We start from the raw sequence: 25,244 nt of genomic DNA on the forward strand, positions 1-25,244 counted from the left end.
GAAATTTAGCATTTCATCATTTGCTCACCAAAGGATCCTCTGCAGTGAATGGGTGCCGTCAGAATGAGAGTCCAAACAGTTGATAAAAACATCACAATAATTCACAAGTAATCCACACGACTCACAGTCCATCGGTTAACATCTTGTGAAGCAAAAAGATGAGTGTTCGTAAGAAACAAATCAATCTATAAGGCATTTTAACTTTAAACTGTTGCTTTTTGCCAAAATAAATCCATAATAATGCTTCATCCAGTTCACTGCATAGGATCCATTGGTGAGCAAGTGATGTAATTTCTCCAGATTTCTCTTTTAAACCCTAAATATACTTCTAGATCACAATGAGGAGGGTCTTACTGGAACATTGTGCTACAAAAAAAGCAATGATTATTTGTATTTAGACATCTTTTTAGCTTTACCCAAGTGACTTATTTTTCATTAGTGAAAGGCTTTAGTAATTCTCAAAGACTAATCCTGCGATTCATTTTGCAGCAGTTCATTTTTTACATCTTCAGTAACAGCAGTTTAAGCAATTTCTTTATTCGCCTATAAGCACATTTTGTCACAACTGCTTTTCCACTACTCATAATCTTGTGAAATCCTTGTGGGATGTGTTTCCTGACACATTCACACACCTCTGCTCATGAGTGGCAAGTGTAATCTCTTTCTTATTATGTCACATAATAGCTTTCTTTATACTAAACTGTGCTACCCCTTGTGAAAAAGAAGTGTGCTTAATTGTACTGAATGTGCACTTGTACTTGTACTTCAAATATTTTAGGTATATTTAAAAAAAAACTGTACTTGCAGATAATATAATATTAATGAATTAAAAGGCCACTTAAAGAAAGTATACTTTTATAACTGTTTCTTAATACACTTAAGTACACTTTGTAATACTTTCAAATTAAAAAGTACATTTTAAATCATTATTTGTTAATACTCTTTTGTCATGCTTTTGAAGACACTCTTACTTTGATGTGTTTATTAACATACTAAAGCGCATATAAAGTACTTGGTTAATATATTTTAAAAGTACTTAACTGCAACTTCATCATTGCAAATGTATAATTACAAAATTATTTAAATATGTGGCAAAAATGAAAATAGAAATTACATTAAAGTATTTTTACTTTAAATAATTAATACAAATGCATGTAATACAACGATGTACTTAAGCAAAGACAATAGAATAAAGGGACTTTGACTTAAGTCCTACTTAAGTGGGTCAAATAAATTGCCTTTAATGTTAATTTAAACTGTAATAATATTTCATTTAAAGGGTTAGTTCACCCAAAAATGAAAATTAGGCTGCGTTTTACTCACCCCCGAGGCATCCTAGGTGTATATGACTCTCTTCTTTCAGACGAATCCAGTCGGAGTTATATTAAAAATTGTCTTTGATCTTTCAAGCTGTTTAATGCCACTCAGCGGGTGTTGCATTGCTTCAGTCCAAAAGAACTTAAATAAAAATCGCCCATCCATTAAAAAAAGTGTCTCACACGGCTCCGGGGGGTGAACAAAGGCCTTCTGTAGCGAATCGATGCGTTTTTGTAAGAAAAATATCCATATTCAAAACGTAATAATCACTTTAATGTAGCTTGCGCCAACAGTTGTACACAGAAGCAGTTCCAGGAGCATGACGTATGAGTTCAGTGCTGCGCATGCGCCGGTGAGTGTCGTGTTTACAGGATCAAAGGAAGCAAAGTTTCCTTACTTTAGCAAAGGAAAACCAGTCTCCTCTTGGCTTATAAAAATCAAATTTAATTGGTCACTGTCACTGAATTTGATCTTTGACCGCAATTCAGAGCTGTACCAGCGTTACTCAATATATGGTCTGCAATCTTTCAGACTGACCATCTGACTATCCAATGATCACTGTGATTAAATTACATAAACGCAGTAATGGTCATGGGTAATGATTATGGGAAGTGCAAAATGGGCCTTGTGGATTTTGTGCAATGTGCTGATCTGCCAGTGAGCTAAAGTCCAATATGACAATTTCTGTGCCAAAGACTCTATAAAACATAAAATTGGATAATAAATAAGATATATATTAAATATGTATGTATACACATGCACATGGATGTTCTGAACTTGCACCCAATTATTGAAAATGTATTTTGATTGCATTAACATTTATATTACAGCTTAAAAATGTGTGTAACCTTCCACTGCAAATTCTGATATTGTCCCAAAATGATAACATTGTAAAGGGAGTAATTGTGTCCAGTCGTGCAATACAATGCTTTCTGTACTGTATGTGTGCTGTGCATTTCTAAATGTCTGGTTTCTGTTTACTTTTTCAATATCGTAAAGCTCCTGGAACAAAGATGTGTAATTACTTTTGTTACATAGAGAATTAAATATGTGGATGTCTACTGAATCATCTCCGGCTGTGTGTTGTTTGTCGTCCTTACTGATTAGGTAAATGCTGTCAGACAAACTCATCAATTTCTCTCGTTTTCTCCCTCCCTCTCTCTCTCTCTTTCTCTCATTGTCATTCACACAAATATTTCCGTTTTTAAGCAGACCTGTGCAGTATGAGTCACTCTAGGGAGGTGATGTCATGATAAATGCTGTTGTCATGGCAGCAGGGCTGTAGCACATCTGAAGTGTGATGGGAGAATTGCATAAATGTAGACGTTCCATCAGGGACACTCATTTCACATGCAATTTCCCAACAAATTTATACACTCAACCTTTATGCTAGCTCTGAGCCATCGGTCTCTTCCTGCCTGCTTCGTCTCACTCATTACAACTCTGCTGAAATTGACTTCAACCAACCTAAACTGGTTTGCTGGTCTAACAGAAAGGTTAGTCTGGTCTGGTGTGCTGATTTTGCGACCATGTATGAATGCAAATACTTATTGTTCACATTACACAGACCCTAGAGAAATATATGCTGGTAGTGGAGCTTGAGACATTTTTTTTTATCTATCATTCAGGGTTTCTGAAATAAGTAAATAAAAATGAGTTTACATAAATATTAAATGTTTTATCCGCTGAACAACATTACACACCATAGTCAAATACAACTTCTCTTTTTGATCAGGTAGATTGTTTTTTCAGTGCCTACTAGATGTCAGGCTAATGGTCTCATGAATATTAATCCTGCGTTCGCCCACAGTGATTTGCTGAAGTCAAAACGAAAGGTGAGTTTGAGCTTTACAACTTGCACGATAGCCCCGCCCACCGGCGAAATGCTAAACAAAACAGCTTTGCAATGCTTCTGTTTTGTTTTCCCTTGCATTGTCTGCAAATTAATCTGCTTAAATGTAATTGATTTTCCTAAAAACGCAAGGACAAATTAAGAAATCTATCTCCCCAATTTTAATGGTTGAGAAAGAGAGTAAGTAGATGAAAACGTACACCAGCAACATCTCTCCTTTACTGGTGATACACTCATTAATACATTTGTATAATTTGTGTATATCTGATTAATTTTGTTAGTTTTGTCAACGTTTAGGAGTAAATTATAAACCAAATTATAAATCAATACATTTAAATGACAACAAACCAGGTTGTATAATAGACGAACAAACAAATATTAAAATTTTCGGATTTAGATTTGTAGTTTTATTTTGAAATCGCAGTTTAGTTGCAGAACGTGACATCACTTCCTGGCAAAGCAACGTTTGGGATTAGCTAGCATGTCCCTATATCTGTTGTGTGGGATAAAATTATAATTAAACACTAAATCGCCGAGCTGCCACAGTTATCCCTTAAAAGTAAGGTGTTTAATCCTTTACATTTCTAACCCAGATATACTCTGCTGCTATTCATATGTAACGTTAGCTTTTTCTAAAATGTACAATCGAATCGTTTTGACTGTTGTTAGCCTGGTAACGTTACCTAATATAGTAATGGTCTTGAACAGTAACAATTATGTATGGCCACTGGCAAATTTGTGTTTGTAATAATTGGCGTCGCTATTTTGTTTATACACTGTATTAAAATATGGCTTGTGTTTATTATATGGGTGTTACGATGTCCGTTATCAGTACTGTTAGCATTTACAGTTCTAGTAGCGCCCAACGTTACTATGGAGACAAAGCGAGACGCTCCTGTTATAATTACTGAAGCTGCACTGCAAGTGTATGATGTTTCTATGGTTTCATAATACGCGATAAAACTAGTGGTCAGCTTCTTTGATTACAATGAGATTTTTTTTTTTTTTTTGCAATCAGTGTAGATGTTATGATTCATAGAGTTTAATTGCTAACATTAGTCCTTGTAGTCATTTTTGGAAGCATTCTTCATCTTCTCGTCTTTTTAAAGAAACTTTGGAGTCATGGAGGAACCAGGAGCCATAGAGGTGACCGTGAAAACTCTGGATTCCCAGAGCAGGACGTTCACTGTCAGGGGAGAGGTCTGTTTCTGTGTGCTTTACGATATTATCAGTCATAGACAAAAACATTATGTGAGGAATTTATTTGTGCTATGATTATTTTGTATGTAACCCAACTAGCTCATTTAACAAGTATAACCCAGTCCGCTATATTGAAAGGCTGTTAAATACACTTTAAATCGATAAACCAATTACGTTTGCCTTTGTAATCTGATTGTCACCTCTCTTACTTTCTCTCAGTGGACAGTGAAGCAGTTTAAAGAGCACATCGCTTCTGCTGTTGAAATCCCGGTGGATAAGCAGAGGTTGATCTACCAGGGTAAAGTGCTGCAGGATGAGAGCACACTCACAGAATACAGTGAGTCACTTCTTTGTGTCTGTTTTTTTTCGCACTGGGACTGTTAACTGTTTGTATATCACTCCGCATGTCTGTTTTTGGTGCATTCCAGCCAGAAGGTGGTGACAAGGGACTGTCTTTCTTAGTGAGTCATTGGAACGTTCACTCAACCGTTTTGTTCAAAACACAGATTCATTCAGGAACTGAACGAGTGACTGTTGGTGAATTCGGAACAGCATACTACTCTTTCTATTTTTGACCATATTTTTCTATGGCAGGAATAGTAGAAGTTGTATGTAAGGGTGGGCGATATAGCCTTTAAATTATATCACAATATTTCAAGAATATTTGCTATAAAAATATGTATGACGATATAGAAAAAAAAAAAGGAACAATGTTTTATTGGTGATTGCAGCTGGCAGTAGTGTTGGGCGATATGCTCAATTTTCATATCGTCCTATCGTCAGCCTGTGAGATCGCCGATACACGATATTATCGTGCTAATTTATGTAGCCTAATTATTTACTTAGTTTCATTGTGGGAAAGTGAACCAACTCCAGCGTAAGGATAAAAGCAGCCTAATGTTTTTAATATGACTGAATTTGTATTTAACATGATAACAAATTAATAGAAACATCGTAAGTTACTAATTATAATGCTTACATTTCCTCAGTTATTCAAACAGCAGCTACAGAAAACGAGCATAGAACATTACATTACCAAAGAACATCATCATATCGTCTATCGGCACAACCCTAGCTGGCAGGCAGCAGCATTTATTAGTACAAACAAAATGAAGGGCATTTTTCACCCTTTTCCAATGAGCTACTGTCATCGATGGCAGACTACCTAATTCGAAGTGTAAATCTATTGTCATAAGTTGTGTGTTTGACTTGAAGCAGACCGATCGGTGTATGATGTCAAAATACCGCGAGAGTGACTTACCCCTTATTTACAATGCACGCGTCTGCGGCGCGTTACGGCTCCGACGCGGCCACTCTAGTCAATGCTTGTGTCTACTCTCCGCGCTGCTTCGCTAAAGATAGGTGCCTCGCCTATTTTTGACGGTAAGAGTGTGCCATCGAATATGCTCTAGAACCGCTCTACTCGACGCGGGCAAAATTAAATTGAGGATTTTTTTTAATTGAATACTCAAATAGAATCGAAGAATCGTTGCAGCCCTAATTAGGCCTGGGCGATAAAACGGTATCGATATTTATCGACGGTACACCATCATCGATAACGATAGAAAAAATGTTCGATATATCGCACGATAGTTTCACACTTTTTTTTTTTTCATTTAAAGGCGAGTGTTATGAGTGACAAGCAGAGAGCCAACAGAACACACAAACACACGCTGAAATGAGTGCCGTGCCTGCGTGCGATGAGGAGACTGTGAATCAAAAAAAGGAATATTAGTCGAATGAAAAAACGGTATATTTGAGTGTTAGGTGTGCGTCAGGGAGCCTTATCAGCGGGGCACGAGATGCGGTGAGGATGATGTTGTTGCATTTTGATGTTTTTGTTAGTCTATATCCAGTTGAAACCACAAGATGCGCCGCTGCTGCATATTCAAAATATTAGAGAAATATAGAAGCTCAGTGCGGAGATGATATTGGTTAGGTTAAAACCAAAACCAAGCCATTCACCCAGAACGCATATTCGGCGCATTCTTGACTGTTGCACTCGCGTCTCGCACAAGAGATGATTAATAGAAAGCCATGTAAAGTTAAAAGAGGTTAAACTTTTAGAAAACATGTCTCGAGAATTTGTGGGGGTTTTATTCCATTCCACTGCGTCTCATGTGTTTTTAAATGCAATCGTGTGATCGGCGCTTTGGCTATTTGTACTAAGCTATGCATAAATACACGATGCTGTTTTGTGCATTATTGTTTATGCAATTTACGAAATCATGTCAGTTTAGACGTTATGCACTTTTTTATAGACAGCCGTTATTTTCATTGCATTGAATAAACCGTTTAATGAGGTTAATTATTTTGCTCATTGCTCCCTCCTGTGGCCTCAGGAGATGGGCCAAAAGTTTCCTTAACACTTATAAATATTCAATCTGCATATAAAATATAAGAAAGGAGATGTTTGTTTCAATTTTATTTTGTTATTTTGTTTAAGGCTAAAATAAGTTGTTGTTTGTCTTAATAAATTGGGTAAATAAAAAATACAGTGGTTAAATTTAAAACTTTTTTCTACTGCTCTCTGTTTAAGAAAGGTTATAAGAAATTTTCAATAATTATCGATACCAAACGATATGAAACATTATATCGTGATCATTTTTTATTTTTATTTTTTATTTTTATTTTTTAGCTGTATCGCCCAGCCCTAGCCCTAATCAGGATTAGCCTATGTTTTCTGCTTCTTTCGATTAGTTAAGCATAATCGCCTGGTTGTTTGTCCTGATTTTTTTATTCGACATTTCCGTTATCTTGCACTGGTTTAAAGTTTAAATTCCCCAATTAGAGCTTTTTTTCTTACATTTTTCACCCAGTGTTTTGCTTAATCTTTCCAACCTTGGAAACCATGAGCAAACGCTCTTTCAGCACTGCAAAAAAACAAAAAGCGCTGATTATCTGAAAACACATACAAACATGCAAGTTCAAGTTTTACTAAGATATTCTGCGCAAATGAAAGCGTAATATAGCCAGTTTGTATTTCTTCCACTTGTGCTGTTTGCTGCATCTAAATATGCAAGGAATCCATCTCTGTGACAAAATCTAATAAATCCAAACATGAATCTTGACTATATTGATTGTGATTATGGTTGCTGAAGAAATGCACTTACACAGCCTCTGTGCTACAATACAAAGTATTTTTGTTGTTTGAAAATTAAAATTTTCATGAAATTTTTATGTTCTCTTTAATTTGTGCTAATGTCAAAGTGCAATAATTCTGATGAAATATAAAAATAATTTTCTTGAGAGCAACCATGATTAATAATTGTGATTATAATTTTTGAGCGAAACAATCTTTATTATCAGTTTAATCATTATCGTGCAGCCTTTTTTGAGATCTGTCATAACTGTAGTCAAAAGTTTGTTTGGTTTTTATTTGTGGTTATGAATGATAAAATCATATTTGCTGTTTTTCAGATGTCGATGGGAAGGTCATTCATCTTGTGGAGCGAGCACCTCCCCAGAGCAGTCAGTCTGGGGATGGAAGATGCGGAGTTTCTGGCTCCTCAGGTACAACGGATGGGGGATCCACCTCCTCTCAGTCTTCCACTTTTCCAGGAACTCCACATGACCGTAATGCCAACAACTACGTAATGCTGGGCACTTTTAACCTGCCTGTGAACATCATGAACCCACAGCAAATACAGGTTGCAGTGCTTTCCTAATGTGAAGAGACACATGTTTGTAATATGTGACCGCTTAACCTCAGATAGCCATTGTAATACATATGTTAGAGATCTTGTTATTAAAGGAAATTTAAATTTCACCCCTCTAGATGTCAGTGCAGCAGATGCTGGCTGGTGTTGGAGAAATGGGGCGTAATGTCAGAGTGAGCACCAGCACAGGAGTGAGTCATCCTTGCATCCTCTAACTTCACCAACCATACTTGCATAATTATGAACATTATAAGCAGTGTACTGAATGTTTGTATTAGAAGCGCTTTTGCTTTGTCTGGTCACAGTCTGTTGTTTAAAACGAAAGGTTATCTCTGGACACATCTACAATAATTTATTTCCTCTCTCACAGAGCAGTGGCTCTGTGGATGTCCATATCAACGTGGACCAATCAGTGCAGAGCGAGCCCAGGATGAGGCTCCAGCTGGCTGATAGCTTGCTGCGAGAGACACAGGCTTTAATCCACAGACTTGAGGTGCAGAACAAATATTTACATCCAACAAATAAAACAATCTTTTTGGATTTCTTAATTATATATCAAATGACATTCGGCTTGATTCGTATTTTCAGGTAAAAGTAACTTTAACTTTTTGTTTCAGGGTCAGTCAAGTGAACCGTCATCTCAGCAAGAGACACCACATCCTCAGCCATCATCATCATCATTCTCATCACAGCCAATGGACAGCTCCCCACCTCCACCTTCCTCCTCATCCTCAGCTTCACAGACAGAAGGAGCAACTCACTCTGGACCCAAGTAAGAGAAAATATTAGGGTCTAGGACAAATAAAATTGTCCATGATGAGGAAAAAGCTTTTAACAATCTAGGTAAAAAGCATGCGCCAGGCTCTTAGAAATGTATTTCTGGTATTCATGTTGATTTCATATGGTTAATAGAAAATTGTCTACAGTATTCAAGAATGTTTTGATTTAATGGCTCTAAAAATGTAACGTGGTGTAACCATTAAAGGGATAGTTCACCCAAAAATGAACAATTACTCTTAATTTACTCACACTCAGGCCAACCTGGATTCACAATAGAGGACTTTTATTTCCCAGTAGAACAGTAAAAAAGATTTTTAGCTAAAACCATTGTCCTTGGTGAGTCAAAACTTGTCACTTTGAGAGTCAAAAAAACAAAAACGTATCCAAGCAATACAATTAAATAACCGTGGCTCCTGACGATATATTATATCTTATGAAGTGAAATGCTTGGACGGTGCAAGAAACTGAACATTATTAACATTATTACCTGAATAACCTGATCTAAATTAAGAGCAAATTGACCATCCCTCTAAGTAAAAAGTCAATGTATTTTCCTTAAACCTTGAATGCATGTACATGATACATGTGTACATGAATGTACACATCTTAATAATTTCAATATTTTTCAAGATAAGTAATTTGTAAAAATATCATGATTATTCGTAATATTATTTTGGGGGAGACATTGATGTTTTATAACCTGAACCTTCAAATCAAATCATGTGATATACACTACTGTACAAAAGTTTGAGGTAAGTTTTCATATTTTCGAATGAAGTCTCTTATGATCAATGAGGCTGCATTTAGTTGATAAAATGTACAGTAAAACACTAATATTGTGGAATATTATTACATTTTAATATACTTTTTAAAATATCATTCTAATATACGTTTTCCTGCTCAGGAAATATATTCAGTGTTGAAAAAAACAGTTCACTATTGTTTGTGGAAAACATTATAAAAAAATTTCAGGATTCTTTGATGAATATAAAGTTCAAAAGAACAGCATTTATTTGAAATAGATGTTTCATAACATTATAACAGTTTTTAATGTCACTTTTGATGTGTGTCCTTGCTGAATTTGATGTGTCCTTGTTAAATAAAAGCTAAAAAAAACAACAACTCACTGTCCCTGAATGGTGATGTATCGTCATGTCTTTGGCCCATTACTTTTTTTTACATGTACAAAGTGTAACTTCTTTCCATGTCTCAACAGTCACCCCAGCCCTTTAGAGTTGGTGGAGGTTCTGTCAGAGGTGCGAAGGGTGGAGGAGCGCCTCCGTCCATTCATGGAGAGAACACATTCCATACTTGGAGCGGCCAATTCCGCTGACTACAATAACAATGTATGCCCTCGATAGTTTAATGTTACATAATTGTCATATGCGCTGTAAGGCATCATATTCATTTTCTGAAAATTGGTTTCTTGGACAGACTCAAGAACGAGAGGAGGATCAGCGCACTCTCAATTTGATTGGAGAGTCACTCCATCTCCTTGGCAACACATTGGTGGCTCTGAGTGACCTCCGATGCAATTTATCAGCTCAGCCACCCCGCCACTTACATGTGGTACGGCCCATGTCTCACTACACCTCCCCTGTTGTGCTGCAGAGTGGACCGCCCCATATTCCCATTCCAGTGAGCTAACCAACTATACATGCAAAACTACTTTCATACTATTAGTATCAAACAGTCAGCCTCAAAATATCTGTCATCTTCTAGATGAACCTGGGCTCCACTATGACCATGACGGCAAACAGCAGACAGACAAGCGAGGGTCAGGCCCAAACCTCACAGCCCAGCAACCAATCAGAGCCTCAGGGTCAGGCACCTCCTCCTCCACCGAATGGAGCCAGTCAACAGACGGGTCACGGTCAGGGGACTCCAAGAGTGATCAGAATCACTCACCAGACCATGGAGCCAGTGGTCATGATGCAGATGAACCTGGATGGTATGTCACCAACCCGCCCAATCAGAAGCCCAGTGTTCTTAGCACTGTGATTTAGCCATGCTGCCCATTCCTGGTCTGCTACACTTCAGAATAATCCAAACTCTTTTCTTCATCATGATATGATTTTACAATTTAAAATAGTTGCTTTCAAAAAAGGAATTGTGAGACCTGGAATGGGTAGCTGTAGTGTAACTGCCGACCACTGATCTGTGCATTTCTGTGCAGCAGATTCAGACAGTGGAGCGCAGGGCCAAAGGCAACAGAACCCCAGAGCTGCTGGAGAGACTGGTTAGTTTCCACCTCTCTCTATAGCCAGTAACCAGCCGTGCCAACATTAACATGTGATAGTGTCTTAAAGAAAAAAATTCACAAAAAAAATACGCTTTATCATCATTTACATGCCCTCATGTCATTCAAAACCAGTTTGACTTACTGTTTTACACTGAACGCAAAACAATAAATATTTGCAGAATTTCTACACTGCATGTTTTCCATGCAACAAAATAAAAGGGGGACTGGGGCTAAAGAGATCCAGACATCATCATAATAATTAAATTCACCATATACGTTGTAGTCTTTAAACATGGGTTGCCCATGGGGGTGCTAGGGGCCCATTGACAATTTCAGAGAAAAATTGTTTAAAATAGTAAAAAAAAAAACACATATTTGCCATTGCTTATTTTTTATTTTGAAGAAAACTGAAAAACATTGTTGTATTGACAACAATAGATTTATCGTTAAAGTTAGTGAAGTTTGTGGAATTAAATGTTTATTAGATATTGTTTATTAGATGCAGACTTATTAAAATGTTTACTGGACACACACACACACACACACACACACACACATATATATATATATATATATATATATATATATATTACCACTGTTTTTTGTTTTGTGATGGTTGTTCATGAGTCCCTTGTTTGTTCTGAACAGTTAAACTGAGCACTGTTCTTCAGAAAAATCCTCCATGTCCTGCAGATTCTTCAGTTTTCCAGCATCTTTTCCATTTTTAAACCCTTTACACAACTATTAAAAAAGGTTCAAACATTCCCTGATGCTCCAGAAGGAAACAAGAGGGATTAAAGGCACAATATGTAATTTTCGCCGTTAGAGGGCGCGTATTCGAAAGTACACAAGTCAGCAAAATATATAACACCGTTCTAGTGGTTTTTGGATATTTTAATAAAAAAATCTTACACATTTTGCCTTTAAGAGCCGGGGGGTGAAAACTTTTTGAATTTGAAGCTCAAGGTAAATTGTACTTAATTTGTCTTCCAGGAAACATGCAAGTATCTTCTGTTGCTTCCGAAGGGCAGTATTAAATGGAAAAAAATGATATTTCAACAAAATAAGAAAAATTTGGACGACATCATCCTGTTCAAAAGTTTAGGCTCTTAATGCATCTTGTTTCCTTCTGGAGCATCAGTGAATGTTTGAACCTTTTTTAATAGTTGTGTTTGAGTCCCTCAATTGTCCTCAGTGTGAAAAGATGGATCTCAAAATCATACAGTCACTGCTGGAAAGGGTTCAAATATGCAAAAGATGCTGGAAAACTGAAGAATCTGCAGGACCTGGAGGATTTTTCTGATGAACAGTGCTCAGTTTAACTGTTCAGAACAAACAAGGGACTCATGAACAACCATCACAAAACAAAAAAACAGTTGTAGCTCATCCAGGTGACCAAACACAGTATTAAGAACCAAGGGTTCCCAAACTTTTGAAGGGGGTTATTTTAATAATTTCAGCTATTTTTTTTGTCTTGTGGACTATATGTAAACATCTTTTATGTAAAATATCTTACTCAGGACAGTACTAAATAAAAATAACATGCATTCTGTATGATCTCTCTTTTGTTGAAATTATCACAGATTTTCACAGATTCTGCAAGGGGTTGTATATATATATGTATATACTGTACATATGTATGTACTGGTGGTGGTTGAGGAGAGCCCCCCCACATGATTGTTAAGCGCTTTGGGTGTACAACAATACACAATAAAGCGCTATATAAATGCATCATCATTCATTCATTCATATATGTACTGTACATGCAAATATTTCTTAAATATATACATGTATGTGTGTGTATTTTTTTATATTCATACAAATATACACAGTACACACATATATTATGCAAACACAAAATTTTGGATGCGATTAATCGGTTTGACAACCCTAAAACTATTGTAATCATTTTTTATTTTTTTTTATTAGCATTCATTTTTATATTTTCAATTAATAATAGTTTTATATGGTTTTGTTAATTTGATTAGCTTTTTTATATTTCTATTTAGTTTTTATTTTAGTTAATGATCATTTTAATACTTTATTTTATTAAGTTTTTTTAATTACAAAATAGTTTTTTAATAGTTTTAATTTATGATATCAACACTGCTCTGGAGGTTCTTCAAAATTCCTTTTTTAGTGTTCTGTGGAAGAAATCAAGTCATACAGGTTTGGAACATCGTGTGAGTAAATGATGACAGAATTGTTCATTTGAGTGGTGTTAAAGTACTACTTTTGCACTGGGATGTAACACAGCTGTTGTTTGTAGTCTTGTGTGTAAAATTTAAACCTTGCAACAGTTTCATTTTACAGCAGTGTTAGTAGTCACTTTTCACTGAATTCTGTGCGTCTGTTCTCTGAAGGCACCACAGCACCCATCCATGTACCAGGACTGCCACCGGAGTTCATGCAGGCCATCATTCATCAGATCTCCCAGCAGGCTGTCGCCATGGCAACCGCAGCCTCTGCCGGACACCAGGGGCAGCAGCAGGGCACTGCAGGCACAGGTGCCCAGAGTGCAGACAGCCCGGCTCCTCCGCCACCTCAGGCCAGGGTGGTCATCACACGGCCCACCTTATCTCCACGCATCCCCCAACCAGTGAGCACCAGAGGGACCACCATCAACCTGCAGGCAACAGTGCCCCCATCAGCAGGACAACAGACTAACCAAGTATGAACTTTTAAGATAAATTGTTATTGTGTTTTGGAGAGACATAAAAACCAAAGTCCCTTTCAAGGAAAGTCGGTGGCCATATTTGCAACACCTCTGGAAAATCCTGAAATCTCAAAAACTGCTTGCCACATTCATATTTGAATTACATATTTCAAATAAGTAACAAAATCTGACATTAACTGTCCCATTAATGTTGTTTCTTATGCTCAAATATTGTTTAAAAAAGCTTATATTTCAGTGATGTGATGGTTTTACCATTTACCATATCTAATCTCTTTGCATAAAACTCATAGATCATTTTTGTTCTTCAATCAAGGGCAACCCTATGACGTCCTCTCCTCTCACACAGATGGTCAGTGGTTTGGTAGGGCAGCTTTTGATGCCATTGCACACAGGTGAGTGGTCCTTACCTATTCAGTTCCTCTTCAAGATCCAACATCACAAAGCTTATAAACATTCCATGTTTTCCATCATCAGGCGACCAGACGTCCACTACCTCATCGTCCCATTCCTTCTCTTTCTCTACCTCCACAGCTACCCCTTCCTCCTCCTCTATCTCCTCCTCCACTGCTCCTCCATCCTCTACCAACACATCCGGTCAGACGTCCACCCACACCACCAGTACGGCGTCCATGGGTCAGTCCCAGGAGGGCGGCCCAGGAGATAACCTAGCTCAGCTGCTGGGCTCACTTTTGGGAGGGTTTGCGGGAGCTGGTGGAGGGGTGTCTGGAGGTCCTCCCTCCATTACAGTGACTGTTCCAGGCGTCCCTGCATTTATCCAGGGCCTGTCTGAGTTCATTCAGGTTGGTGCCTTTCTAAGCAAATGGGTTTTTGTAGTCTTATTTTACCAAATGTGTTCATTTGAACGTCCTGTTTTCTTTGCAGTCTGGCCAGCCTGTGTTTCCTCCACCAAACCAGCAGCCTCCACCCTCACAAGCCACACCCTCTGCCCCTTCAGGAGCTGCCCACACTACCGCCCCTCAGCCTCCCAGTGGAGGTGGAGAGACCCTCAGCCCTGAGCTTTTCACAGGCATCGTGCAGGGCGTCCTGTCCACAATGATGGGTTCTCTGGGTGCTGGTCAAGGCAACACTGAGAGCATCGCCCAGTTTATTCAGAGACTTTCCCAGACCAGCAACCTCTTCACTCCTGGAACTGGAGATGCAGTGGGTCAGTTTCTGTGTTTCATTGGCTCAACTCAAAGTTGCATTTGATGTACTTGTACTGACTCACTGTCTGTGTTTGTTTGGCAGGGTTCTTTGGAGATCTGCTCTCTCTGGTGTGTCAGAGTTTCTCAATGGTAGACATGGTTCTGCTGCTACATGGTAATCCTCAGCCTCTGAGCCGCGTCCAGCCCCAGCTCACGGCCTTCTTCACTGAGCACTATCTGCAAGGCCTAGAGCCCACCGATGCCAACATAGCTGTGAGCCTGAGTTCACACTGCTTTCATACATGGCTTTCATCTCAGATTAGTTAAATACTCAATTGACATACTCAGTAATTGTGTTCTATTATGATATTATCTTTGACTATACATATTACACACTAGTGTTCATTTTGTCAGCCATTTTTAATTTAGTCTTAGTCCTGTGTCAAATGTACTTTTTGGTTATATTTATCAATCTTGGCCAGTTTTAGTCAAGTTTTATTCGACTAAATGTCTGAGCATTTTAGTTCAGTTTTAGTCAATGAAATCTTAGTCACATTTTCATCATGCTGTATAATGGGTAAACTGATTAAAAATATATATACTAGGGGTGTAACGATACACGTATTCGTATTGAACCGTTCGGTACGCATTACAAACTGAACGATTCGTTGGAGTAATCCTATTACATTTGGAAAATAAAAGAGCTTAAAGTGTGTGAAATATAATGTACTCCAGGTTGTGACAGTGAGGTAGTTCATTATAGTTTTCTTTTATTCGCTTTTAAATGGCTTGTAAATGCCTGTGCGCATTTTACTTTCACTTCTCTTTACTCTCGCCTGTCACGTGACCGTGTAATCGCAGCCTCTGCGATTGAAAAATCAAAATTTTTCATATCGCGATATTATCGCAAATGCAATTAATCGTTCAGCCCTAAGTAAAACACAGCCTAATTTTAATTTTTGGGTGAATTAACCCTTTAACGGGCAACGTGTTGTGCCAGTGGCGTAGCAGACAGGCAAGCAGGGCACATGCTGCGAAAGGTCCCGCGATAACCTCCCCTTGCTGGGTTGCGTCGAAAGACGATGGTCTTGTATTGACGATAGCCAGAGATATTGTCAAAGACATCAATTATTGGTAATATTAAAAGGATTTGGCATGTCCAATTAATGTAGGCCTGTTACATTCTTATATTATTAGGCCTATTATTATTATGAATACTTTTATTATTAAATTAAGATTACAATTTGCCCCGCAATAATTACCACATAACTGACGCACTGCGAGGATAACAAAAGATTAGGCTATTTACTCCTCGATTAAAATGTTTTAAAAAAGGTCTTTTAAAACAGGTCTATTTTACAATGAATTATAGGTCTATAATTAAAATATTAACACTGCAGTCATCAATAAAAATCAATGAAATAAAAAGCTTTTATTTCAAGCACTGACTTTCAATAACAACCTGTTTAACACTAAATACGTTTCTTCTAATTTTTTTCCACTATGTACGGGCCACAAGAGAAATATTAAGGGAATAAATGAAAACCGTTAGCTATATAGGCTACTGTTTTCAGCATAGGTTGAAGTAGATTCGTCTCTAGTCGTCTCTGAGAGAATAGCCTATGCGGCGTCAGTTGCCGTATCGAACTGAACTGTGAATTTTGTGAATCGTTACACCCCTAATATATACATATATTTTTGCTCAAAATTATAATCAAAATGACTGTTATCATTTGAGAAATTATTTTTTGCTTTTTAGCTAGTGCACTTTCACCAATAAGCACAAATCAATAGAATGTCGACTCATACACATGGTTTATTTTCTATTGTACTGATTACAGGTTACTTATTATATAAATTAATATCAAAGACTTGTGCACTCTCTCTGTCTACATTATGAAAACAACCATGAAATTTCTAATAGTAATTCCAATAATTCCAAATTGCGATAATGGTTCTCTATTAAAACAACAGCGGTTGCGTAGGTACATTTATTCAGAAACCAAAATCGCAAACAAAATAGTCGAGATCTTATGACAGAACACAGACCAGCTGATTGACACAGAATGAAATTTCATTTAAGCAGAATATCTCACATAAGGATTGCTAAACTTCAGCTTGCTTGTTTGCCGGTGTTTTCAGATCATCTTCAGTGCTTTTGCAATGAAGAGCAAGTGCGTGCACATGGTTGCCAGATTGCAAACATTTAGCAAAACACTGAGCAGAAAATGTATCCTTTTAACAGAGAAGCTCTGATTCGAGGATTTGAAGTCTTGATATCTGGCAACCGCACACATGAAAGCTTAAGTTATACAGCAGTACGCTGAGATTTTGGTAAAATGTTTATTTTTTAAAATACATTTTAGTCTCGTCTTTTATTGTCAACGATATTGCATGTTGATATGATCACAGTAGGGCTGTCAAAAAAAAATTAGATTTTCAAATATTCGTTGAATTTAAAATAAAAATCCACATTCGAATGCAAAAATGTTGCATTTGAATTTTAGGTGTGTGTCAGGCAGCCTTATCAGTGGCACACAAGATGCGATGACCATGTAGGTGTCATTGCATTTTAATGCTTTTTTTAGCCTATCCTGTTGAACCCACTGGATATGGCGCTGCTCATCCAAAATATTGCGGAAAAAGAGAACTTCAATGCGGAGAAGATGTTGTTTACGTCAAAACTGAAACCAAGCCGTTCCCACAGAACGCATATTTATCGCATTTTCTAGAGGGACATCTATCACCGTTGCACTCGCGTCTCACAGAAGAGAGCCGCATGTTTAGAAAGCCATGTAAAATTGATGTAAGTTCAACTTTTAAAAAACATGTCTCGAGACTTTATGGCAATTTTTTTGCATCCCACTGCATCTCATGTTTTTAAATGAAAAAAGTGCTCTTTGTGATTAGTTTTCGGTCTTTTGTTTTAAACTATACATATACATACATGATGCTGTTTTGTTTCTAATTGTTAAGCAACGTAATTAATTATATATTGTTCATAAACATTATGCACTTTTTTTCAAAGATAGTTGTATTGTTTTATTGCTTAGAAGAAACGTGCATTAGTAATATTTTGCTCGATGCGCCCTCTTGTGGCCTCAGGAGAGAAGCCAAAAGCTTTTTTCCCCCTAAAAGAAATTATGCCTTTTAAATTCGAATATAATTTGAATATTGATAATATTTTGATACAAATTTTGAATTTAGTTATTCAGCCATTTTGACAGCCCTAGATCACTGTTATCATTTATTGACCTTATTGTTGTCTCGTCATTGTCTCGTTTTAGTCAGGGGAAAAAAGCTTGTCAAGGAACATTTTTCGTCATAGTTTTCGTTAACGAAATTACATTACACACACCTAACGGACTTTTTTTTTTTTTTACATTTTGGAGTCATGATGCAAACAAATAGTTTGTGTTTTGATCCATTGAAATGGTCACTTCGAAAGAACAATGAAAATAATGAAAAAATTATTAAATAAAAAATAATATAAAAAAAAACTTGACCCTCTTAACACTTACACTCTATTTCTCTTTTCGTTTTCTAACTGCTTGTTTTCTTTAAAAAACAAACAAACAAAAAAACCTTGCTACGTGTATTGCGTTAGGCTAACTGAGACTTGTCATAGCACTTGTATTTTATTGCTCTTTTGTTGATTTGATTGCTTCTTTTTTCCTCATTTGTAAGTCACTTTGGATAAAAGCGTCTGCTAAATGACTAAATGTAAATGTAAATACTGGCACTGTACTAGTGTGTGGTAATGATACTAATGGTATCGTTTTTGTTGTTTAGAGTGCTGCTGAGGATCTGATCAATGGACTAGAAGAGTACATTGCAGAGAGTTTTGTAAGTCTTGTTTGCACCTGATTTATCCTGTGCCATCTGTTCATCATACACGCTAACTGATAGTCTCTGTGCTGTATCTGTTTCAGTCCACTGTGACTGTTCGCTTGGGAGTGGACATCATCCAAACCAACATATCCTTCCTGAGACAACAGTTCACTCGCATGGCTACTCACATTCTACGCTGTACAGGTGACCACCATACTATCCACACAAACACAGACCAAAAAACTGCTCTGACCTCAGTATTTAAATTAAACGACTTTATTCATTATTGGGGACATTTTTATATTAATCAACTGAATCAAGAATTCAAAAGATATGAAACAAAGGGCAAATGGAAACTGTTTTGGCAATCTGTAACATTAAAAAAATAAAATAAGAAAAAAATAGATCTATTTTCTGTGAACTTCAGTGTCATTTTATTAGTAGTAATTTTAGTATATTACAGGTGCATCTCAATAAATTAGAATGTCGTGGAAAAGTTCATTTATTTCAGTAATTCAACTCAAAATTGTTTATTTAGATTGAATTTTATTTTAGTTTTAATAATTGTTGTACTTCTGTTTATGTACTTTGTACTTCTAAAATTGTATTTTATTCAGCTTTATTTAAATTAATGAAAACTATTTGTAATATTTTTGTTAACAATTACGCTGTTTCTTGTGTCTTTCCAGATAACACATTTGGCCAGCGCTTGCTGCATATGTGCACCCAGGGTCTGTTTGAGTGTTTGGCTCTCAATCTCTACTGCTTAAGGGGAGAGCAAAGAGCTTTAACCACTGTCATCAACCACCGAATTGTAAGATTCATTGACTCATCCTCATGAAGGTTGTTTGGTGATGCACCGAATGCATGTTTTGACACGTTCATGTTTTACTCCTCACTCAGAGGAGAATGTCAGCTGAAGTGAACCCCAGTCTGGTGAACTGGTTGACCAGTATGATGTCCATGAGGCTGCATGTGATTTTAGAGCACAATCCAGTCAGTGAAGACCAGATCCAGCATTACGTCCTCTATACGCAGGTATTCACCCTCACTTCAGGATTCACTCCCAAACTGAACCACAGAATACTGAAATCAATATGCTTCTATTATGTTTTTCACGTACAGAGCGAGTCGTCTCAAAGAATAGAGTCAGACGCACATGCAAGCCAGCAATCAGATAACATGAGCGTTGAGGTACGTTTTAACTGAACAAGAATGAGTCTAGTTTACTGGTGCATAGAAGAATTATTATTTCTAAATGAGTTGATAAAAACATATCAGCACATAAGTCTATTCACTACCATTCAAAAGTTTTAGATTTATAAGATTTTTAAAAATGTTTTTAAAAGACACCAGTCTTCTGCTCACCAAGGCTGTATTTATTTGATCCAAAATACAGCAAAAACAGCAATATTGTGAAATATTATTACAATATAAAATAGCTGTTTTCTATTTTATATATTTTTATATATTTTAAAATGCAATTTATTCCTGTGCTGGCAAAGCTGAATTCTCAGCATCATTACTCCAGTATTCAGTGTCAGGAGAAAAAAAACTAATAGAAAATTCAAAAGAACAGCATTTATCTGAAATAGAAAATTGTATAATAATAAATGTTTATTGAGCAGCAAATCAGCATATTAGAATGAAAATTCCAACACTGTAATAAATAGCATTTTAAAATATATTCAAATAGAAAAGTTATTTTAAATTGTAATTTTTCACAATATTACTGTTTTTTGCTGTATTTTAGATCAAATAAATACAGCCTTGGTGAGCAGAAAAGCCTTTAAAAGCCATTACTGATCTAAAACTAATGAATTTTTTTATTTTATTTAAAAAAACATTTTCATTGTAATTTTTAATCATTTTATTGTGCTTTTGCCGTTATCATTATTAATAATAATAATTAGCTTTATTTTTATTTCTGTTATTTTTTTAGTATTCTTAGTATCTCTGTTTGAACTTCAGTTAATTTCCGTTAAAGTTTCAAAAAAAATATTAGTCTAGTTAACAATAACACACACATCATAAGCAACTGTCCTTTGTGTATTTCCTGTCCCTTAGGCCTTGAACACATCTGGATGTTTGTCTGCACTATAAACTGTATTTCATAATAGTAATATGTGATTGATTATTTGTTACAGATGGAAGAGGGTCTGTCTCCTGCTCCTGCCACCACTGCAGAGGAAGTCATGGCATCCTCAGGAGACACTACTGACGGTGATGAACCACCTGGCAGGCCATTGTTAGAGGAGACACGAGGAGCAGTAGCCATGGCACCCGTAGACAGGGAGGAGTCAATTGGAGAGGCGGAGCCATGGGCAGCAACTCTTCCACCTGTGAGACTCCATTGTCTGTTGTGATTTAGTGTATCTGCTAAATGTTTATTTTATCACCTTTTTGTAGTACACTGACTAAGTTGACAGCAAAAAAATAAACCAACAACTGATACTGTGTATAGAAATAATGTGTGTTAAATATATGTTAATCAGGAGTGGGTACCCATCATAAGACATGACATGTTGACCCAGAGGAAGATGAAAGCACAGCCGCCTCTGTCTGATGCTTATCTGCATGGGATGCCAGCTAAGAGGAGGAAGGTCTGTGCACCAACTACATTCACATAAAACTAGAACGCTACCAAAGATCACCAATGCAAAATGAACAATTCAATTAGAGCCGATTTCCTCCCTTCACAGACCACACAGGGGGAGGGTCCTCACCTCTCTCTCTCTGAGGCTGTGAGTCGAGCTGCCAGGACAGCAGGGGTGCGACCTGTTACTGCCCCAGATAGCCTACAGGGGGAGCTGGAGGCATCAGAGCTGCAGGAAGCTTATACACAACAGGTAAGAAACTAAAATCGCACCTGATCTGTCCTGAGACACCTGCACGGAATAGCCTTACAACTGGCTAATAGCCTCGTTCTTATGGAGACAGATCAGCCTCAAAAATAACACATTTACAAAACAAAATTCATAAATTCACAGCACAATTTACATTTACAAAATCCGATTCGTAAATTCAAAACACAATTCATAAATACACAAGTAAAAGCATAAATATTTCCCCAAATGCTCACACAAATGCATCTTACCTAAATAAATTTAAAATGTTTACACAAATATGTATATATAAATTTCTTGAATTAATTTCCATCACACATGTATGAATGATGTTACATGTATTTATGGATCGTTGAATCTGCATTTGCAAATCGTCACATGTGCGTGGACTGCTTTGAATTTGTGTGTGGTATTTTTGAGACCTTCCTGGCAGGTTAAGATTCATAAATATCTTTTTTTAGAGGATGTTCCGTTCAGCCAATCGCGGTGAGCTTTTAATCCAAGAGAGATGTGTAGGGGAGACACTTGGCGATATGGCCTTGCTTGTGTATGTGCTTATTCTGTGTTTAGAATAAAAGGAGGAAGATGACAGTACTGCCTCCTACTGGTTTGTTGTGTTTGTGCTTCTGTTCACAAAGACACTCAGGGTCGTGTGGTGTATGGGACTCGAGTGTTCGCACTCTCCGATAACCAAATTAAAGTCTCGACGTGTAGATGCAAGCAACTTGTTAGCAATTAGCTTAGTTCTTCAACTGGCTAAAAACCATTATTAGATTTTTATGACATACATGGAGCTAAAGTCTCGAGAAGAGACTTATGACAGATAAAATATGTTACTAAATAAATACACGATTGTGATAGAAAATGAGAAGCTGACGTTGATTTATTCAAGCAGTCGTCAGAAGTTATTTCAAACACTCGCTGCTGTCTGAAAGTGAGTTTTGAGCTCAAATTATTTTAAAGTCTTTAATGCTGGTGTTATAGCTGTTAACTTTCTGAAATGATCCAGTTGGCCCGCTTTGGCCCAAGGTTTTCGTCGGGCCAAAAAACCCTGGCTGTTGGCCACAAGGAAGCACCGACGAGGCACGATCAAGCCCCGGAAGTAACAGTGGAAACGCGACAGGCCCTGGCACGCACTAGCACGCCTGCTTTTGGCCCGACAGTGGAAACACGGCTATTGGTCTCAAACTCAATTCCTGGAGGGCCACAGCTCTGCACAGTTTAGCTCCAACCCTAATCAAACACACCTGATCCAGCTGATCCAGCTAGGTCTTAAATCAGAGCAGAAAGTATTTTGATAAAGCTGTGGCATGAAATGTTGCACGAACAGCAAAGAAATAAATATCTTCCTCCGTATTTTTGTCTTATTTTCCAGTACAAATATCCTTAAATCAAGATACCTTAACTTCAGATGCAAAATGAACATATTAACTTTTTTTTTTTTTTTTCTTGTTTTCTGAGAAAAAAATTAAGTTACTTTATTCTTTCTTTTTTTTTTAAGATTTATTTTTTGGCATTTTCAGATTTATCAGGATAGGACTGATCAGAACTGACAGGAAGTGAAGTGGGAGAGAGATAGGGGCGGGATCGGGAAAGGTCCTTGAGTCGGGATTCGAACTCGGGACACACGTAGGGCAGCTGTGCTGACAAGTTAATTTATTCTTACGACAACAACAAATATCTCTCGGTAGGGTCTGAAAACTTGTTTTGCGTTTTAATTGAGTTCATATTTCTAAGCTCATAGGCAGATTTTTTTTAATGTTTTAATGATAAAATATTTGGAGTGGAAAACAAGACAAAAATACTAAAGAACATCACTTTTTGCAGTGTGATCAGACAGTACAGTAATAGGTATTTCTAACTATTTCATATTCTTTTTGAGCTTTTTTTTTTATTAATTAAAATGTAATGGAGCTTGACTTTGAAGTGTTGCTAATACAACTCATTGTGTTCTCATTAGACATTTACATTTAGACATTGTTTTCAGTTTAATTTATTCTGTGTTTAATTCTGTGCTTTTGCCTTTATTTTTTAATAATAATATTTCGCTTTATTTTTCTTTTCTTTTAGTACTTGGCTTATTACTATAACTTATTTCAGTTGCCAAGACAGCATTTCTATTTTTTCCTCATCTAATATTTATATTTGATCATATTTTAGCTTTTATCATATTTCATTTAAAGAAAACAACTGAAAATGCTATTAGTTTTAGGGCTGATTTTTCCATACTGTTCCTGTGAGTTTCAAAGTTTTCCCATAGAATTTTAATATATACAGCATTTTTTTTTTGTAACCCTTCAGACCTTGATTAGCTTATTTAGGTATGTTTGATTAGGAAGAAGCAAAACTCTGCAGTACTGTGGCTCTCCAGGACCGACGTTTGCCACCCCTTGTATGCACACTCCGTTTCGGTCCCATTTCCACAATCCCACATTATTACATTATTATCTTGCTCTCTGAATTGCATTGAACATTTTGAAACCTTTTGCATCCTTCATTGTCTTCCAGGTGAAGAGTGATATAAAGAAACGACTGAGTGATGATCCAGACTACAACCACCAGCGGTTTCCCAACACTCACAGAGCTTTTTCTGAGGACTCCTAACCCAACAGCTCGGTTTACTCTGTCTTGTCATCTGTCGAACATAGTCATCATGACCATGACGTCTCGAAGAACGGCCAATAGCGTCTCGTGCATTGAGGGGTTCCAGCTGTTTTGAAATCGGCGACAGACACATATCTCAGATGTCTGCCATAGTCAAATGTGTGGATAGTGGCTAAATATAGAGCCGGTGAACTAGACCGGCCATGGAGGCAGAAGAAACTAGACTTTCTTTCCACTACGTGGCATCCATTTGTCGGAAACAGCATCTTATAATCTTAGTAGATGTCAAAACGTTCAGTTTTAATCTGACAGGATTCATATATGCCCCTGTCCATTGTAAATTAGCTCTACATTGTTGTAATAAGTTGTTTTAATAATGACGATAATATCAGGCACATATACATGAAGAAAACGTAATTCGTTCCAGCTTGACCTGCTCAGTGTGTAGAGGAGATGCCGAGATTGATGTTTACAAGCTCCAGACATGTTGAACAAGATTAGATAGATGTACAGCACTGCACATTCGTCACTGAGGACTGGAAGAGTTTTAGTCATAGTGAATGCCATACAGCTGTTATTTGTAAGTATTTCTTGCATGCCAAAAACATCTGGTTGGCTCCATCATGTTGTTCATGAATGTGGCTGTTACAAAATAAATGGTTCTAGTTTTAAAGAAACGGCCGGCTGTGTCTGCCTCCATATGTTTGGCCACTTACATTAAAGAAACCTCTTTGCTATGGTTTAGTTTTTAAAACAAGCACAATGACTTTCATCTGGATACAAATTGGTATCTCATTACTTTAAGATATAAAACTGTGATACCCAGGAAATGAGATAATTTGGAGAATGACAATTTTTACATTAATATGGTCTAAACCATTCAACCATGTTTGCAAAATTTTTTTTTGTTTTTTGGTTGGTTGGTTGGTTTTTGTTATCAATAACTGTAAACCAGCATTTGGCCCCTTAAGTGCTAGCTGAACAATTATTTAATTTATGGTAAATTTCTAACCCTGTTACCCATACTTTACTGACATTATTTAATCTTTATTCAACTCAAACTTTGGTGACATAGCTGAATTTTTTTTTTT

General features: G+C 36.9%; 1 protein-coding gene across 5 annotated transcripts; it reads left to right on the forward strand.

Annotated features, from left to right (window-relative positions):
- Positions 1-3,216: 3,216 nt before the first annotated feature.
- On the forward strand, positions 3,217-24,900 carry LOC107745707 (large proline-rich protein BAG6-like). 5 transcript variants are annotated; one of them, XM_016559632.1, is made up of 25 exons: positions 3,217-3,349; positions 4,279-4,369; positions 4,589-4,706; positions 7,790-8,019; positions 8,148-8,219; positions 8,399-8,521; positions 8,646-8,800; positions 10,025-10,154; positions 10,243-10,446; positions 10,531-10,759; positions 10,985-11,047; positions 13,414-13,721; positions 14,041-14,119; positions 14,202-14,527; positions 14,610-14,892; positions 14,976-15,145; positions 18,665-18,718; positions 18,805-18,907; positions 19,393-19,517; positions 19,607-19,741; positions 19,829-19,897; positions 20,851-21,045; positions 21,199-21,306; positions 21,406-21,552; positions 24,058-24,897. In XM_016559632.1, the coding sequence occupies exons 2-25, from the start codon at positions 4,292-4,294 to the stop codon at positions 24,151-24,153; spliced, it is 3,600 nt and encodes a 1,199-aa protein (XP_016415118.1). In that variant the 5' UTR covers positions 3,217-3,349; positions 4,279-4,291; the 3' UTR covers positions 24,154-24,897. The 5 variants fall into 5 exon arrangements, with proteins under 5 accessions (XP_016415118.1, XP_016415120.1, XP_016415117.1 ...); XM_016559634.1 differs by lacking the exon at positions 3,217-3,349 and adding an exon at positions 3,619-3,728 and having other exon boundaries at positions 14,259-14,527; positions 24,058-24,900; XM_016559631.1 differs by lacking the exon at positions 3,217-3,349 and adding an exon at positions 3,619-3,728.
- The last annotated feature ends 344 nt before the right edge of the window (positions 24,901-25,244 follow it).

The sequence above is a fragment of the Sinocyclocheilus rhinocerous genome, unplaced genomic scaffold (assembly GCF_001515625.1).
Source record: "Sinocyclocheilus rhinocerous isolate Xijiao unplaced genomic scaffold, SAMN03320098_v1.1 scaffold2423, whole genome shotgun sequence".
Taxonomy (NCBI): Eukaryota; Metazoa; Chordata; class Actinopteri; order Cypriniformes; family Cyprinidae; genus Sinocyclocheilus; species Sinocyclocheilus rhinocerous.